The sequence below is a fragment of the Pelophylax lessonae genome, assembly GCF_965119305.1.
Source record: "Pelophylax lessonae genome assembly, chromosome: 5".
NCBI classification, from domain to species: domain Eukaryota; kingdom Metazoa; phylum Chordata; class Amphibia; order Anura; family Ranidae; genus Pelophylax; species Pelophylax lessonae.
In genome coordinates this window covers 49,643,732-49,660,703 of record NC_138772.1, presented here as the reverse complement: position 1 = coordinate 49,660,703, position 16,972 = coordinate 49,643,732, and the positions used below count along the sequence as shown (strand labels likewise).

General features: G+C 42.6%; 1 protein-coding gene across 3 annotated transcripts in view; it reads right to left on the bottom strand.

The window, feature by feature from the left end:
• The window catches only part of SGCE (sarcoglycan epsilon), a 116,974-nt gene that overhangs the window by 26,256 nt on the left and 73,746 nt on the right, over window positions 1-16,972 (bottom strand). For all 3 annotated transcript variants that reach the window (XM_082259087.1, XM_082259089.1, XM_082259088.1), the window contains exons 6-7: window positions 9,726-9,888; window positions 897-1,108 (exon numbers count right to left, since the gene is read on the bottom strand). In XM_082259087.1, the coding sequence (XP_082115213.1) occupies window positions 897-1,108; window positions 9,726-9,888 (375 nt within the window). The remainder of the gene's footprint in view (window positions 1-896; window positions 1,109-9,725; window positions 9,889-16,972) is intronic.

Genomic DNA, 16,972 nt, shown 5'->3' with positions numbered 1-16,972 from the left:
GACTGGAGCAACTGCTCTTGCAGAGTGCAACTGTACTTTGCAAAGTGCACAGTCTATTTGCCTTTAGTAAATCAACCCCAAAGTATCTCTTTTTAAAATAAGGTATGTATTTCCTTTGCTCCACTGCACCATCCAGTGACCATAATGAAGTCATTTCCTAATTAAAGGCATTTCAGGAAAATACTGCATTATGGCCACCATTGGTTACATTTATTTGCTAATAAAATTTTTGTAATGTTTGAAATGTTACAATGTATCTCTGATTACAATACGGTATGTATTTACTTTGCTCCAGAGTACCATCTAGTGATCACAATGCAGTATTTTCCTAATTGATGCATTTCAGGAAAATACTGCATCATGGCAACCATTGGTTACATTTATTTGCTAATTCCCTCTAGTGTTCTCTAAGATTGTTACATTGTATCTCTTGTTACAAAAACATATATATTTCCTATGCTCCCCAGCTGCAATCAAGTGGCCACAATGCGGTATTCTACTATTGCACATAATAAAAGAACATTCATTCAAAAGAGAAAATAGCCTAAAGAACATTTGTTTTTTTCCCCAATTCACACAGAATGAATGTACACGCAGATTCACTAAACGAATGGCTATGCAGATTTTTCTGTAAATAGGCTCCTTATTCTAAATATTTAAGGAAAAGAAGGCACAGGAAACATTGACTACTGGAAACACGATTTGCAATCAGAAGTCCTGAAGCAAACCATGTATTGGTAAAACATTTCATTTTCAGGGGCCAAAAATACAACCAAGGTTTGCATCGGGTCCCACCAAGTTTCTATTCAAAGCTCTAAACTTCTGCAGCCTCAATAAAGTTGTTTGACTTTGAATGGAAGCCAACATGTTCATGATTAAAAACAGAGGTGACTCACATTCCTTCTCTCCGGCAGCACATGATGTACCCGAGTATGGCAAACAGCACCAGAGCCACAGCAGAAGGCACAGCCAGGGTGATGAGGAAGTCTGCATAGAAATCTCGGGCCTTCAGGGACTCTGATGGCGGTTTATATTCCCCGACGTCCGGCAGGATCCCTTCTCCACGCATAACTTCCTGTGTGATCACCACTTGTTTTGTTTTGTCCACCTGTAATCAGAGATGTATAGTAACGAAGTAGAACTACTTAAGTACTGTACTTAAGTACCGAAATGCGGTATCTGTACTTTCCTAGAGTAGAATTTTTTTCTCCTACTTTTACTTCACTACATTTTTTCGATGATTTCGATACTTCTACTCAAGTATTTTTTTTTTGTGCTGCATAGTTACTCGTTACTTTTAAAAAAATTACCACTGCCAGAACAGTAGATGGCAGGTTGCATAAAGCTCAAAAAAATGTGTATAATGTCATTTGTAAATCAGCGCATACGAAAATAAAGGCTGTGTATAATAAAAGCTGCTATACCAAAACTTTCCAATAAAAAGAAAATATGAAACAAACAAATAAATGGTGCTACAGCGCTTAAAGTGCATCAAGAAACTACTAACAAACACAGGTTAATCATTTGAATAAATCATTTGAAATAATAAAAACAATATGATGTTCATATTTTTGACTTATTTCTTTAATATCTGCATAACACAGTACTTGTACTTCTACTTTCAGTACTTGAGTAGAATTTTTTTTTCAAAACTACTGGTACTTTTTACTTTTAGTACTTAAGTAGCAAATTTTTTGAAAAAACTACTTGCAATACTTAAGTAAAAAAAATGTTGAATACTTTAGTACTTCTACTTAAGTAACTTTTTCTGCGAGCACTTCCACTTCTACTCAAGTAATTTTTTGATCGAGCACTTGTACTTTTACTCAAGTAGAAATTTCGAGTACTTTATACAAGTCTGCCTGTAATGCATAAAATAATAATCCAAGTGCATTTCCCACAGGTGAAGTACAGAATTCTATAGATTAAAGCAGTGGTCTCCAAACTGCAGCCAGGGGGCCAGATGGGGCCCTTTGTTTACCTTTATTCGGCCCTTGGGGCAACATTATTCCCACTGATATGAGAGTGTTCGCCACACTGGAAACTGTACTATTCATTCTCCTGATACTAATGATGGGTCACTATTCCTTCTCCTGAAATCAATGATGGGTCACTATTTCTTCTACTGATACTAATGATGGGTCACTATTCCTTCCCCTGACACCAATAATGGGTCACTATTCCTTCCCCTGACAAAATGATGGGGCACTATTCCTTCTCCTGAAACCAATTATGGGTCACTATTCCCTCTCCTGAAACCAATAATGGGTCACTATTTCTCCCCCCTGACACCATTGATGGGTCACTATTCCTCCCCCTGACACCAATGATGGGTCACCATTCCTCCCTCTGACACAAATGATGGGTCACCATTCCTTCTCCTGACACCAATGATGGGTCACCATTCCTTCTCCTGACACCAATGATGAGTCACCATTCCTTCTCCTGACACCAATGATGGGTCACCATTCCTTCTCCTGAAACCAATGATGGGTCACCATTCCTCCCCCTGACACCAATGATGGGTCACCATTCCTCCCCCTGACACCAATGATGGGTCACCAATCCTTCCCCTGACACAATGATGGGTCACTATTCCTTCCCCTGACACAATGATGGGTCACTATTCCTTCCTCTGACACCAATGATGGGTCACCATTCCTTCTCCTGAAACCAATGATGGGTCACCATTCCTCCCCCTGACACCAATGATGGGGCACTATTCCTCCCCCTGACACCAATGATGGGTCGCTATTCCTCCCCCTGACACCAATGATGGGTCACCATTCCTCCCCCTGACACCAATGATGGGGCACTATTCCTCCTCCTGACACCAATGATGGGGCACTATTCCTCCTCCTGACACCAATGATGGGTCACCATTCCTCCCCCTGACACCAATGATGGGTCACTATTCCTCCCCCTGACACAATGATGGACCACTATTCCTCCCCCTGACACCAATGATGGGTCACCATTCCTCCCTCTGACACCAATGATGGGTCACCATTCCTCCCCCTGACACCAATGATGGGTCGCTATTCCTCCCCCTGACACCAATGATGGGTCACCAATCCTTCCCCTGACACAATGATGGGTCACTATTCCTTTCTCTGACACAATGATGGATCACTATTCCTTCCCCTGACACCAATGATGGGTCACCATTCCTCCCCCTGACACAATGATGGGTCACTATTCCTCCCCCTGACACCAATGATGGGTCGCTATTCCTCCCCCTGACACCAATGATGGGTCACCAATCCTTCCCCTGACACAATGATGGGTCACTATTCCTTTCTCTGACACAATGATGGATCACTATTCCTTCCCCTGACACCAATGATGGGTCACCATTCCTCCCCCTGACACAATGATGGGTCACTATTCCTCCCCCTGACACCAATGATGGGTCACTATTCCTCCCCCTGACACCAATGATGGGTCACCATTCCTCCCCCTGACACCAATGATGGGTCACTAATCCTCCCCCTGACACAATGATGGGTTACTATTCCTTCCCCTGACACAATGATGGGTCACTATTCCTTCCCCTGACACAATGATGGGTCACTATTCCTTCCCCTGACACAATGATGGGTCACTAATCCTTCCCCGAGCACCAATGATGGAGCATTGTTCCCCCCCATTGACTGTGGGGAATTTTCTACTCTCACTGGCCACATTTCGGTCCTCCCGAAAGTGATAGTAAACTGGGCCTCTGTTAAGAAGGTTTGGAGACCCCTGGATTAAAGGAAAGATATAATTGTTTTAAAAGCAAAGTTTTAAATCTATTTTTTTCTGTTATTATAATATACACATTTATTCACAAATAAAAACTTTTAGATTGTAAGCTCCATGAGCACAGCCCTCCTATTCCTTCTGTATTGAACTGTATTGTAAATTGTGCTGTCCCTCTTATTAATGGAAAGCGCTGCGTAAACTGCTGGTGCTATATAAACCCTGTAAAAAAATATAATAATAATAATGTAATACATAACAAAGGATTCACAGAGCACTATGGGTTTTCTAAAGTAAGAGCCCTGCAGATGCCAACTGCTTTTAGGCACCCTGTGTCTAATTAAAACTATAAACTTGTAAGGCTCCATTCACACCTGCGTGTATTGTTTTCAGGCTTTTTGGGGCGTGTTTGGAGGCAGGCATTTACATCTGACCAAAAACGCTTGTAATCTGTCAAAAAAGAAGCTTGTGTACTTTTTTGAGCTTCAGGCGCTTTGATTCAGGTGACAAAACGCTCATATGTGAACAGGGGCCATTGAAATGAATGGGATTTTGCTTGTTGGGCGTTTTGGAACTTCAGAGATGAGCGTTTTATGAGCTGAAAACCGCTCAGGTGTGAACATTCTTTGCAGTAAGGTAATAAAACACTTATTGTCCAGCCCCCCCCCCCCCACCCTTATATTTACCTGAGCCTGATCTCAATCCATTGCTGTGCTCAATAGCAGTGGCCCTGTCTGCTATTTCTCTCTCATCAGTGGACATGGAAGCCGCAGGAGGAGCCATTGGCTCCTGTAAAGAGAGAGTAGAGGGTGGGGCTGAGCCACTCTGTGTGTGTAAATGGATGCACACAGCCCGGCTCGGGATCGAGCCAACTTGCTATGGGGACACTCGGCAGGGGGGAGTAGCAAGAGTGACAGCAGGGGACCACAGAAGAGGAGGGTTGGGACTTCTCTGTGCAATACCACTGCACAGAGCAGGTAAGTATAACATGTTTGTTATTTTGTTTAAAAAGGTTTTAATTTAGGTTTACAATCACTTTAAAGGTTTGTTCACACTTACCTACATGGTAAAATCGACTACATTATGGAGCCCTTAAATAGAGGTGTACAGAGGGAGGGGGAGGAATCAGGGTTTTGACCCTTTCCTCAGTGTATGCCTGTTTCAGCTTGAGCTAGTGAGCTCTGTAAATAACATTCTTTTTAGTCAAGGAGATAGGGAAAAATGTAAAAATAATCACTGGTCCTTTCTCCACCCCCCTCCTGTAGTTCTCTGCAGGCAGCCTGCAATGGGTGGGGCCTGCTGGGTTCCTTTAACAGCGCTGCTCTCAGCACAGGCTGTGTACAGCACAATGGTGATGTCACCACTACAAGGTAAGATCTGGATTTGAAAAGGCTTTTGGCACACACAAAAAGGACTTATATCCTTTGTGAGGAGAAAAAGATTTAAATAAAAATTCAGCTTTGCCCACTTGACATCCGCAGAACATAAATAAATGGCGGGGACTTCAAGTAGATAACTTGACCTCTGAAAGATTTACCCCCCTTCATGACTAGGCCATTTTTTGTGATACGGCACTTATGCACAGTATCGCACTTTAACTGTCAATTGCGCGGTTGTGCGATACTGTACATAAATCAAATTTATGTCTTTTTTTCACCCCACAAATAGAGATTTGTTTTGGTGGTATTTGAAAAATGCTGCGTTTTTTATGTTTTGCGCTATAAATAAAAAAAAGACTGACAATTTAAAATAAAAACAAATAAAACTTTCTGCTATAAAACATCCAATAAGAAAATGTGAAAAATAAAACGTCTTCATCAATTTAGGCCAATATGTATTCTGCTACATATTTTTGGTAAAAAAAAAAAAAAAAAAAACCCAATAAGCGTATATTGATTGGTTTGCGCAAAAGTTAGAACATCTACAAACTATGGGATATATTTATGGAATTTTTTATTTCTTTCTTTTTTTTTACTAGTAACGGCGGCAATCAGTGATTTATAGTGGGACTACAATAGTTCATTCGGACACTAACTGACACTTTGCGGGAACCAGTGACACTAATACAGTGATCAGTGCTAAAATATGCACTGTCACTGTACTAATGACACTGGCTGGGAAGGGTTAACATCAGAGGCAATCAAAGGGTTAACTGTGTGCCTTACCAGTGCTTGTGTGTACTGTAGGGGAGGTGCTTTTTACTAGGGGAAGGCATTGATCCTTGTCTCTGCTTTGCAGGAACACAGGATCCATTCCTTCTGTACTGGACAGAACAGTGATCTGCCTTGTTTACATAGACAGACCGCCGTTCTGCCTTTGTAACAAATGATCGGTGCATACCGGTGGACAATGAGTCCGTGGTACTATTGGTGGTGTGCATTCACGCCTGCTATTTGGAAGTACGGGATCACGTATATATACGGCTACAGGGTGCTGTGAAGTAGTTAAAGCAAGGTCACAGCTCCAGCCATAAGCTTGGTATTATTTTTTTTCAGCCGGTTTTAGCTTTTTTTTTTTTGCTCATGGTGTTCAGGTGCAGCTCAGCTTGTATGAATGTTTCACACTGGTCCAATAGGAAGGCATATTGGACAGTGGGAGGAAACCTGACAAGTGAGGGTACAGGCATTGTTACAGCCCTGGCTATTGGCAGAGGAAAGTGCCTTGTTGCATGCTGGATGACTGTATTAATGCCAGGGGCACATGTGCTAGGGGTCTTCGGCTGGAGAGTGGAGTTCAGGAGGGAGGGGGCAGATCTATCATGGGGCCTTTCCTGTGAGGACCATCCCTTAAACTAGAAGAGTCAGTGGATGGGTGTCAGTCCAGGGGATGCTAGAGAGTGTCCTGAAGATAAGGTAAGTACATCAAGTCCGCTGCTAGAGAAAGCAAGATGACTTAATTCTTCCATACAAGTGGCAGTATGGTAAAAGCAAAGTGTCTGCTTCCACAAGTAACCTGGTGAGGCCAAGTCAGAATTGTCCTTATCTACTTTGAATAGTTCAGTTGGAGTATGCCACTATTCCCTTCTCCTTCCACAATAAATACAAAAAACCCAAATACCCTGGACTGGGAAAATGGGAGTAAGGAAGGATATGTGAAAAACCCCCAGCAACTGTCTGCAGGTAATCAGTGGGAGGCCTAAGACGTCAACACACAGCAAACCCTACGAGAGACAATGCTACATTTGGGGGCTCGTCCGGGATTTTCCTCTGGGTTTCGGCAGTGGTTGCTACCAGCAATGGCCAGCTAGATCCCCAAGAAATGCCATGTCATCTTATGCAAAGTTCTGGAGTGTCAGTGAAGAAAGGATATGCTGTACTGTGGAAGAAAGTCTGCTTTACAGTGATCAGTGCAAGTGTCCTTTCAAGTTATGGTCAAGAAAGTAGTAACCTGGGATGCAGGGATCAGCGCATTAGGAGTTGTGTCAGTACATGTGCTGTAGAAGAAAATGTTAGTCATGCAGTCGGCAACAGCAGAACAGTTTCCAGCAGCAGTGGGTGAGTTCAGTTGACATGTAAACAAAAAAGTGTAACAGCAGCTCAAGTAAAGGCAGAAGAGGCAGATGTATGTCTGTCTGTGGCAGGGAACACAATCTGCATTGCAGTACCATTCGAGCAGGCTGAGCAGTGTTATGGCAGCAGCAAAGGGGTTACTGTACTGCGCAGGAGAGAGTGCGCCAAAGAGATCTGCCTATCAGGAGGAGCCACTGTCAGAGAGTCAGCTAGTCTGGGGACATGGGCGGAGTCGCCATCCACGGCTCTCCAATCTGAACAGAGGAAGGGAGTTGAGATGTGACTTCCGCCATCAGGTGTAGCTGAGAAGGAGACACATTTGTGGAGTAGCAAGTTGGCGGATGCCAAGGTGAGCCAGCGCACGGAGGCTATCAGACGTGTTGGCAGAGAGCGGACTGAGACACAGAATCTGACTCTGTTGGACATGGGAGTCCGATTGATGCCCAAAGGAAGTCTGGCATTGTGCAGTAAAGGGGCATGGAGCATCTTGGACTGGTATGTGGCAGGTGCCTGAATGTATCAGTGCAGCCGCAAGCGTGGGGCCAGTGTGGGCACTGCGGTGACATGTTGCTGAGGCTGGAGCAGAGTGATTGTCAGCCCAGAAGATTATGTGTAAACTGGGAGGCAGGGACCACTTCTGAACTGCTAACACCTGTAGTGGCTATTCCTTTTGGAAGAGGAAGTGAAGTGCTGAATTTGGATCCAGAAGCTGAGGTCCTCCAGTTCATTCAGTGAGGAGGAGACAGGGTTCATTGATGTGGGTTCACATTTGATTTGAGTGCCGATTCGTATCCCTGGAAGAGGGAATCTGTGAATTTGGATCAGATGTGGAAACTGAGTGGGATTGGGGAAATGAGGGAAGAAGAAGTCCTCCAACTTCCAGTTCACTTAGTGAAGAGACAGAGGCAGCAGTTATTCGCATGAGGTGTGCAAGGAATCTTGGGTTCTGTGAGGCCTACGCCACAGGGGTCCCAGACTTATCCCCACCCCGCACCTATGTTCGGGCCAGAGCGCAGAATGACTCCTATTCTAAGCTGATCTCTAAAGTTGAGACCCCGTATGCCCCACCTGGGAGAGGAGATAGACAGAAACTTCCAAGGTTCTCTCATTTTTAAAGGTTCATTCAGAGCATGGTGGCCATGGAATATGGATACAATTATCTATATGCTCCGTAGGAAATAATGGAGGAAATTGAAAGCAAGAGGGAGGCTTGGTGTGATGAAGCTGTCTGGGACTTTCTCTATGTCCCCAAGCCACATCGGAACCCGTCCAGGCCTCAGCTATGGGAAACCTTCCTCTCTATCAAAGAAAATTGGAATCTGGGGCGGTTGATACATATTGATAGGGTCTGCTCATGGTACTCAGGTGCGGCTCAGCTTGTCTAAATGTTTCATACTGGTCCAATAGGGAGGCATATTGGACAGTGGGGGGAAACCTGACAAGTGAGGGCCCAGGCATTGCACACCTCCCAACTTTTTGAGATGGAAATGAGAGACACTTATAAGCAAAATAATGTAGACATAGGACCAGAGATGTATAGTAACTAAGTAGAACTACTTCACTACTGTACTTAAGTACTGAAAGGCGGTATCTGTACTTTCATGGAGTAGAATTTTTTTCTCCTACTTCAACTTTTACTTCACTACATTTTTTCGATGATTTCAATACTTCTACTCCGATATTTTTTTTTTGTGCTGCATAGTTACTCGTTACTATTATAAAAATTACCACTGCCAGAACAGTAGATGGCAGGTTTCATGAAGCTCAAAACATGAGTATTATCAGTGCATACGAAAATAAAAGCTACTGTATGTATAAATAAAAGCTGAATTTGAAATAATAAAAAACAATATGATGTTCAAACTTTTGACTTCTTTCTTTAATAACTACATAACACAGTACTTGTACTTTTACTTTCAGTACTTGAGTAGCAATTTTTTTTCAAAACTACTGGTACTTTTACTTTCAGTACTTGAGTAGCAAAATTTAAAAAAAAACTACTTGCAATATTTAAGTACAAAAAATGTTGAATACTTTAGTACTTCTACTCAAGTCACTTTTTGATCGAGCACTTCCACTTCTACTCAAGTCACTTTTTGGTCGAGCACTTGTACTTTTACTCAAGTATGGGTTTCGAGTACTTTATACAACTCTGCATAGGACACACCCCCTGTAATGCCCCCTTTAGGGAGAAATAAACAAAAAAAGGATTAGTTAAACCCAGAAGTGCTTTTTTTACCACTACTATTCCTCTATTTCTTTATATTGGCTTCTGGAATTTACAAATGCAGCAATTTAGCAATTGGATAAAAGGTTTAGCACTGGAAAACCAAGTTGCATGACAGGTCGCACAAGTGTGAATGGAGCCTTAAAAAAATATACATTTCAGTAAAAACTCAGTTTATGTAATTCTCTCTAATAGGTATCAAGTTATATTTTCCATGGGAGAAGAACATTCTATAAATGTGGACCCACCAGTGAAATCTTGCACCAGTCTATGTGGAACTGAGCTCGGAACTTTTTATCACAGCTGATGACTGGCTCCATCTCTTGGCTGCACCTCAGCTGGTTCTGGGGGTTCTCCACCTCCCGAAGACATGAAGAGAACGGGACATCTGCTCCCACCATGACGTAGACCCTAGAAGTACAGGAATAAGTCATTTCACTAAAGAGGGAGATTCGCTTTCACAGTACAGCCTTCAAAAGGAAAGGTAAATGGCCGACGGGACATCCTAAGAACTTCCTCAGACCTTCTTCAAATTTAAAGAGACCCTGTCACTATGACAAGCCTGGGTTCACACAGGAGCAGTTCAGGAAACTGCATGGGATCCAGACAGAAATCGCACCACATTCCTGTTCAAATTGCATGTGATTCTTTGCAGTGTGATTTAGCACATTCATTTTGTATCGGTTTCAGGCATCAGTGCATTTGCATGAGCATTCGCGCGAATGCTCAGTATTGGCACCAATACCGGTATTGGTGCAATCCTAGTGTAAAGGAGTAACAGCTCGGGTATTCTGCCCCAGTGTTATTCATTCCCAGTCTGCTGGCCCTTAGAGCAGAAAGATCTCTGCACACAGTGAAGCTGAGTGTGTAATAAACTCATACACCACATTCTGGTGGCAGCAATGGGATCTGACAGTGTCCCTATCACACCCTCCACAAACTATACCCTTTTTTTTTTCATTCCCCAAGCCCATAGTTGCCAACATTTAAAAAAAATTTCCAGGGACACTTTGCAGCACAGCTATCAATTACCACACCCATTTCCCTGAAGCTCCGCCCACTCTGCATAATTAATCTCGCCTACTTATCAGATTATAGAGTCTACTCAATATAGAGAGAATTACAGGAGATTAACAAAGGGAATTTCAAATTTAAGGCCACAGTAGCAGAGTTGGAATAACTCTCCCATTCAGTTGCACTACTTCTGCATAACATTTATGGGCAGCCTGATTAACAGGCGCTTCCAGGGACAATATAAATTACCTGGGAAAGGCTCCTATTTCCAGGGACTGTCCCTGGAAAAAAGGGACAGTTGGCAAGTATGCATGCCATTTTCTTGACAATAACGTTTTCAGCAGCCCTCCAACGGGCCACAACTGACCATCAAACATGGATCCTATTGCCTTCAATGCAATTCTAATTTTAGTTTTCACACTTTGTTTTGGAATAAAAAAATGTGGGTTAAAGTGGTAATAAGTTTATGGTTGTGCCGCCACTTCTCCTTTTATTCTAACATTTATTATATTGCAGCTTTCCAATTCTTAGATGTGGTGGCTGCATTCATTTTCTTTTAAGGCTTTCTTTTTACTCTTTTTATTTGGTGATCCAGCCGACAAGTCTGTTGTTTTTTTTACAGACTCTCCAGCAGAATGTATCAGTTTACATGGATGAGACAAACTATTTACCACTGGCAGGGGTGAATAAAATAATCAGCTTTTATTTATTCGGGCAAAACCTTTATCCCTAAAAAAAAAAAAAAAACTGTTTGCTACAACGGATTATTTATAGTTATTATTTATTTGTTATTTTTTTTTTATTTATTTATGATTATAGTATATTACTAGTATGGCTTCTATTTGTTGGTGTAATTAAATCTTCCAATACATTTAACCAGGGCTTTTTTTCTCAGAGAATAGGTGCAGGAACTCCCACTTTCGGGGTTACCCCTTGTCTCCACCCCCTACCTACCTCCGAGCACCGTTCCTAGGTTCCACCCTCTACCCACCTCCCAGTACTGCCCCTTTTAGAGAATACAGAATCAAGTATCATTTGTGGTACTAAGTAATTTGTATGGGATTTGTTAATGATAACAAGAAAAGCAGTAAAATAACAACAAAGGACCCCCTAGAAACAGTAGATCCCAGCAGCAACAATGGACCAGCCACAACAAAATACCCCCAGACAACAATAGACCCTCAGCAGCAACAACAGATCTCCCCACAGACAGCATCAATAGACCCTCCAGCAGCCATTTACAATATAAGTTGTCCCTCAACAGTAGATCCCTCTCAGCAACAACTGACCCCCCCAAGCAACATAAGACCAACCCCAGCAACAATAGACCCCCTCTGTAAAAATAGATCCCTTCTGGAGACAATAGGTCCCCAGGAGACACAGTAGACCTCCCCGGCAACAATAACCCCCCCCCCCCTGCAAAAATATATCACCTCCAGCAACAATAGATCTCCCACCAGCCAGAATCAAAAGACACCCGTAGTAAAGCCCAGCACCCCTTGCCATTACATACATTTAGTGCTGGAGGTGCCGGAACTGCGTTCCCCGTGTTCCCGCTGAAAAAAAGCCCTGCATTTAACACTACCCCCTGACTGACAATGATGCTGCCTGCTGTGCCTCCTGTTCTCATTCCTCCAGAGTTGTGTCTTACTAATACAGGAGGTGTGTTAATGGCCAGATCACCAGGTGAAAACATGGGGAAAGCCATAGAAAATGAATGCAGCCACCACATCTAATAATTGATATGTTCCAATATATTACATTTTAAGTTTTGGGTTGAAAAAAGTGTTACTAAACCCACAACAGTAAAATCAATCTGTATATGTAAAGCATGCTCGTTATACTCACTGTGGCACCTAAGGGGTTAATCCTGCGTATTGTGTAAAAAGGCTGTTTGATGCTGTCTTCTCTGATCCTCCCCTTCTTCTTCAAGTGTCCCCAATACATCTCCTGATAGTACAGAGCATTGGGGGCACTCTGCACATGCTCAGTTTGGTGTGTATTGCTATAAAGTTTTTTTTTTTTTGGGGAGGGTGCATGTGATTGGCACATGGTCAATAAGCACTGTCCAGAAAGAGCGTCAGGAGTCCTGCAGCCTCATAGGTCAGTCAGAGGAGAATGAAAATTCCTCCTACAAGCTATAACCAGACACTGATAGAAGTCACAAGACTGCTATATACTGCTGATAAGAAAGGTATTTAGCAGTTTATATTTACTAAAATAATTGCATTTCCATGTTCTGTGTACTGTGGGAGAGCAGATATAGTGAGTGCAAGCTCCTGGGTTTAGTAACACTTTAACCACTTGCCGACCGCCGCACGACTATATACTGCGGCAGTCAGCCCCCTACAGGCAAAGTGACGTAGGGGTATGTCGCTCGCCCACGAGCCCCCGCTCCCGCCCCCGCTCGTTCCCTGCCTAGCCAGCGCGTGTGACCGGCAGCTCCGATGTCCGCCGGCCACTCGCGATCTCCCACAGGAGAGGGAGAAAGCTAATGTAAACACAGCCATCTGTCATTCTCACTGAAGTAATGACAGAGGCTATGCGATCCTGCTATGTAGGATCGTATGTCTCTGTGATTACTTCACTAGCCACACCCCTAACAGTTAGAATCATGCCCCTAGGGACACACTTAACCCCTTGATCACCAATAAAGTTAGCCCCTTCCCTGCCAGTGTCATTTTTACAGTAACAGTGCATATTTATAGCACTGATTACTGTAGAAATGTCACTGGTACCCCCAAAAGTGTCAAAAATGTCAGTCAGGGGTCCGATCTGTCCGCCACAATGTCGCAGTCCCAAAAAAAAAAACGCAGATCGCTACCATTACTCGTTAAAAAAAAAAAAACAATAAAAATAACATAAATCTTTCCCGTAGTTAGTAAACGTGATAACTTTTGCGCAAACCAATTAAAATACACTTATTGCGAATTTTTTTTTACCAAAAATATGTATCAGAAAACAAATTGGCCTAAAATGTTAAATTTTGATTTTTACATTTTTCTTTGAGAATTTCATATAAAAAAATGTGAAAAATATTGTTATTTTTTCAAAATTGCCGCAATTTTTTTGTTTATAGCTCAAAAAAAAAAAACCGCACAGGTGATGAAATACCACCAACAGAAAGCTCTGTTTGTGGGAAAAAAAGGACGTCAATTTAATTTGGGCACAGCGACACACGACTGCGCAATTGTCCGTTAAATTCACGCAGTGCCGAATCGCAAAATAGGGCCTGGTCATTAAGCAGCCAAATCCTCCGGGACTTAAGTGGTTAATACCACGTTAAATCTAATTTTGGCAGATTGGCTTATCTCTCACCATAATAAATAAAGGAAACAATACCAAAATGTGATATAATGCCTAAAAAAAAAAAAAAAAAAAGTTGTTGATCTCCAACAAGCAGGCTGAGCTGTCAAGAAGTCGTGTAATTTTCCTTTTCCCTAATAACAGCATCTCAGGCTTCCGTGAAAGTAACTATTTAGGCGTTATTAATGCATGACTGCCTTCATTACATGTTAGAAGAAAAAAGTGAGTCACCCCTTCTTTTTATAGCTGGAACAGGCAGGGGACACAGGAAAGGGGGGAGCAAATAAATGTACAGAAAATATACACGAGACTTGTGCTGAGAAAAACAATGTCATGTTCTGTTTGTAGGAAGGGAGTGGAAATGTTTGCCAAACTATTCTAATGACAAGGGCGGGGACCAAGAATGGGCAGGAGGGGCAGCTGCCCTGGGCACAGCGGAGCAAGGGGACAGAGAATGGACACAGGGTAGCAAACCCATTCCATGGCATGCATTAACAGCGGGGGAGGGGGCACATATAAACACATATAATATAGTGACAATTCCGCGTACGTGATACTTCAGTGCAAAATCCGCAAACACAAAGTGCTCTGTGCTTCTCCACCACCCTTGCAGATGAGCCTCTCACCTCATTATCTGATCCCTGTTTCACCAGCGGGTCAGACTAGGCAGTTCCCCAGTGGGCATAATTCCAATCAGGTGTAGATCTCTGGCTCTAATCCCTCAGATCACTCTCTCAGATAAATGATAATGGGCCACATATAAGGCAGACAAAATATCTAGTGCTCTCCTTGAATTAAGAATCACCATAAAGTTTATTAAAAAGATGTGTACTCACAAAGAAGACACAAGCAGCTGTGCGAGCTTTACAGGCATCCAAAAGATCTCATGGCCACAATCTGAACTGGACAAACAGACTCCGCCCCCTATACTCGTTACGTCAGCATTGACTTCAACAGTAGGGGTGGAGCCTTAGACAATCTGTGCACAGATTTATACAGTATATATATATATATATATATATATATATATATATATATATATATATATATAAACAGTGCCTGTCGAAAGTATTCGGCCCCAGGGGCGTAACTACAGGGGTTGCAGGGGTTGCAATCGCTACCGGGCCCCATGCTCCAGGGGGCCCGGTAGCAAACCAGTGGTTGAACTTCCAGGATCGCAAAGGTCACACTTGCGACCGGACCCTGGCATTGCACCACTGTGGGGAGGCCCCAAGATTGCAGGAAGGGGGCCCACTGCAGAACTTGTGAAAGAATCCTGCTGCAGGACCATAATAAAAGGCCATGCAACGAGTGTAAAGAGCACTAGGATTAGTGGGAAGAGCCCTGGGCTTGAAGGTAAGGGCCCCGGCCAGGGGGGCCCTTCATGGTTTCTTGCATCAGGGCCCTGAAGGTTCTAGTTACGCCTCTGTTCGGCCCCCTTGAACTTTTCGACCTTTTGCCACATTTCAGGCTTCAAACATAAAGATATAAAACTGTAATTTTTTGTGAAGAACCAAAAACAAGTGGGACACAATCATGAAGTGGAATGAAATTTATTGGATATTTCAAACTTTTTTAACAAATAAAAAACTGAAAAAATCTCCAGTAGACGTCCCTCTGATGAAACGCGTAGGGCGGAGTCTGCAACGTCACTTCTGGGTACGGAGTCTAGGGCCGTGGTACGCGGAAGCTTCCCGGCGCGAACCACCTCTGATCCTGATCAGCTAACCAGTGAGTTTACACTGTTTTTTCACATTTTTGCCTTGGGATTCTCACAAACCATGGGGTTGTATCTCTGTCGGAGCATTTAGATCTACAAGAGCCCTTCAGAAGCGGAATACAAGCCCCAGCTTTGCAACATCCTATTGGCCCAATACAGGTCGTATTTAAAGTGCGCCATCTAGTGGCTCCATACGGATGTGCACACTGATTCTGTTAATATACGTTTTATTTTATTTATTTTTACGTTTTTTATTCAATTAATTTTTTTTGCTTTACACCTGGCACTTAGGGACTGAAGCTTTGGTCCCTGTTGACACAGGTCACTCTATATTTTTTGTTGGTGACATTAGCAAACACATTGGTTCACCATCACTAAGTCTTTAGTTCACCATTTATTTGGAGGATTTTTTCACCATCCTTGCAAGATTTTGTCCTAAGTTACTGTTTATAAATTGTGCACTCTTTTATGTTTATAATCTGCACCCTTTTAATAAATCAACTTCTAAAGCACCTCTGATTATCGCATTACTTTCTCTCACATTTTATATGAATTGGGCAGCACTGTGAGCTAAGCTCATTTTTCAGCACTTTTATATTGGCACAGTACTTCACCCAGTCTCACGGTTTGTGAGCCACGTTTATAGGTAGCGCCCGTAACCAGCCTTCACGCACTATTATTTCCTTTCTCACCCTTGCACTCCAGGGGTCGGTTGGTGACAGCTTACACCCAATTGGTATAATACCCTTTTTATATTTATTGCAACTTCATAGCGCTGGTCACTCCTTGTATTACATTCGGAGATCCTCACTGAACTTCTGGAGCGAGTTTGCTGCACTGAAAGTAAAGGGGCTGAATAATTTTGCACGCCCAATCTTTCAGTTTTTTATTTGTTAACAAAGTTTGAAATATCCAACAAATTCCGTTCCACTTCATGATTGTGTCCCACTTGTTGTTGATTCTTCACAAAAAAATTACATCTTTATGTTTGAAGCCTGAAATGTGGCAAAAGGTCGAAAAGTTCAAGGGGGCCGAATACTTTCGCCAGGCACTGTATATATGCACTTTATAGATTCTGTAGATATTTATTTATTATTGTTAAGATTGCGCTGATTGCACCTTTTATTTAGATTTAGGACATCAACTGCAAGAAAAAAGTCATACTCCAAAAGAGAAATAATGTCTAATAGGGTGCAGACCTTGCCACTTTCCTAGTTAGAGCCCTGCTTCTTTTTCCCCTGGCTTGTAAGTGAAAGTGAAACTGAGAAAAAAAAGTCAGGTCTCCTCCCCTGATAAATAGAGCTGTGCTGTGTGGCAGAGCTGTAAAAATTTCTGGACTGCATGGACAAACAAATCCTTTGGCAGGTAAAACAACTCCCATATACAGAATGTACTGTACGTCATATGTGTATTTATCTGTTTTGCTGGAGTTCAGCTTTAATAATTGTTGTCTGA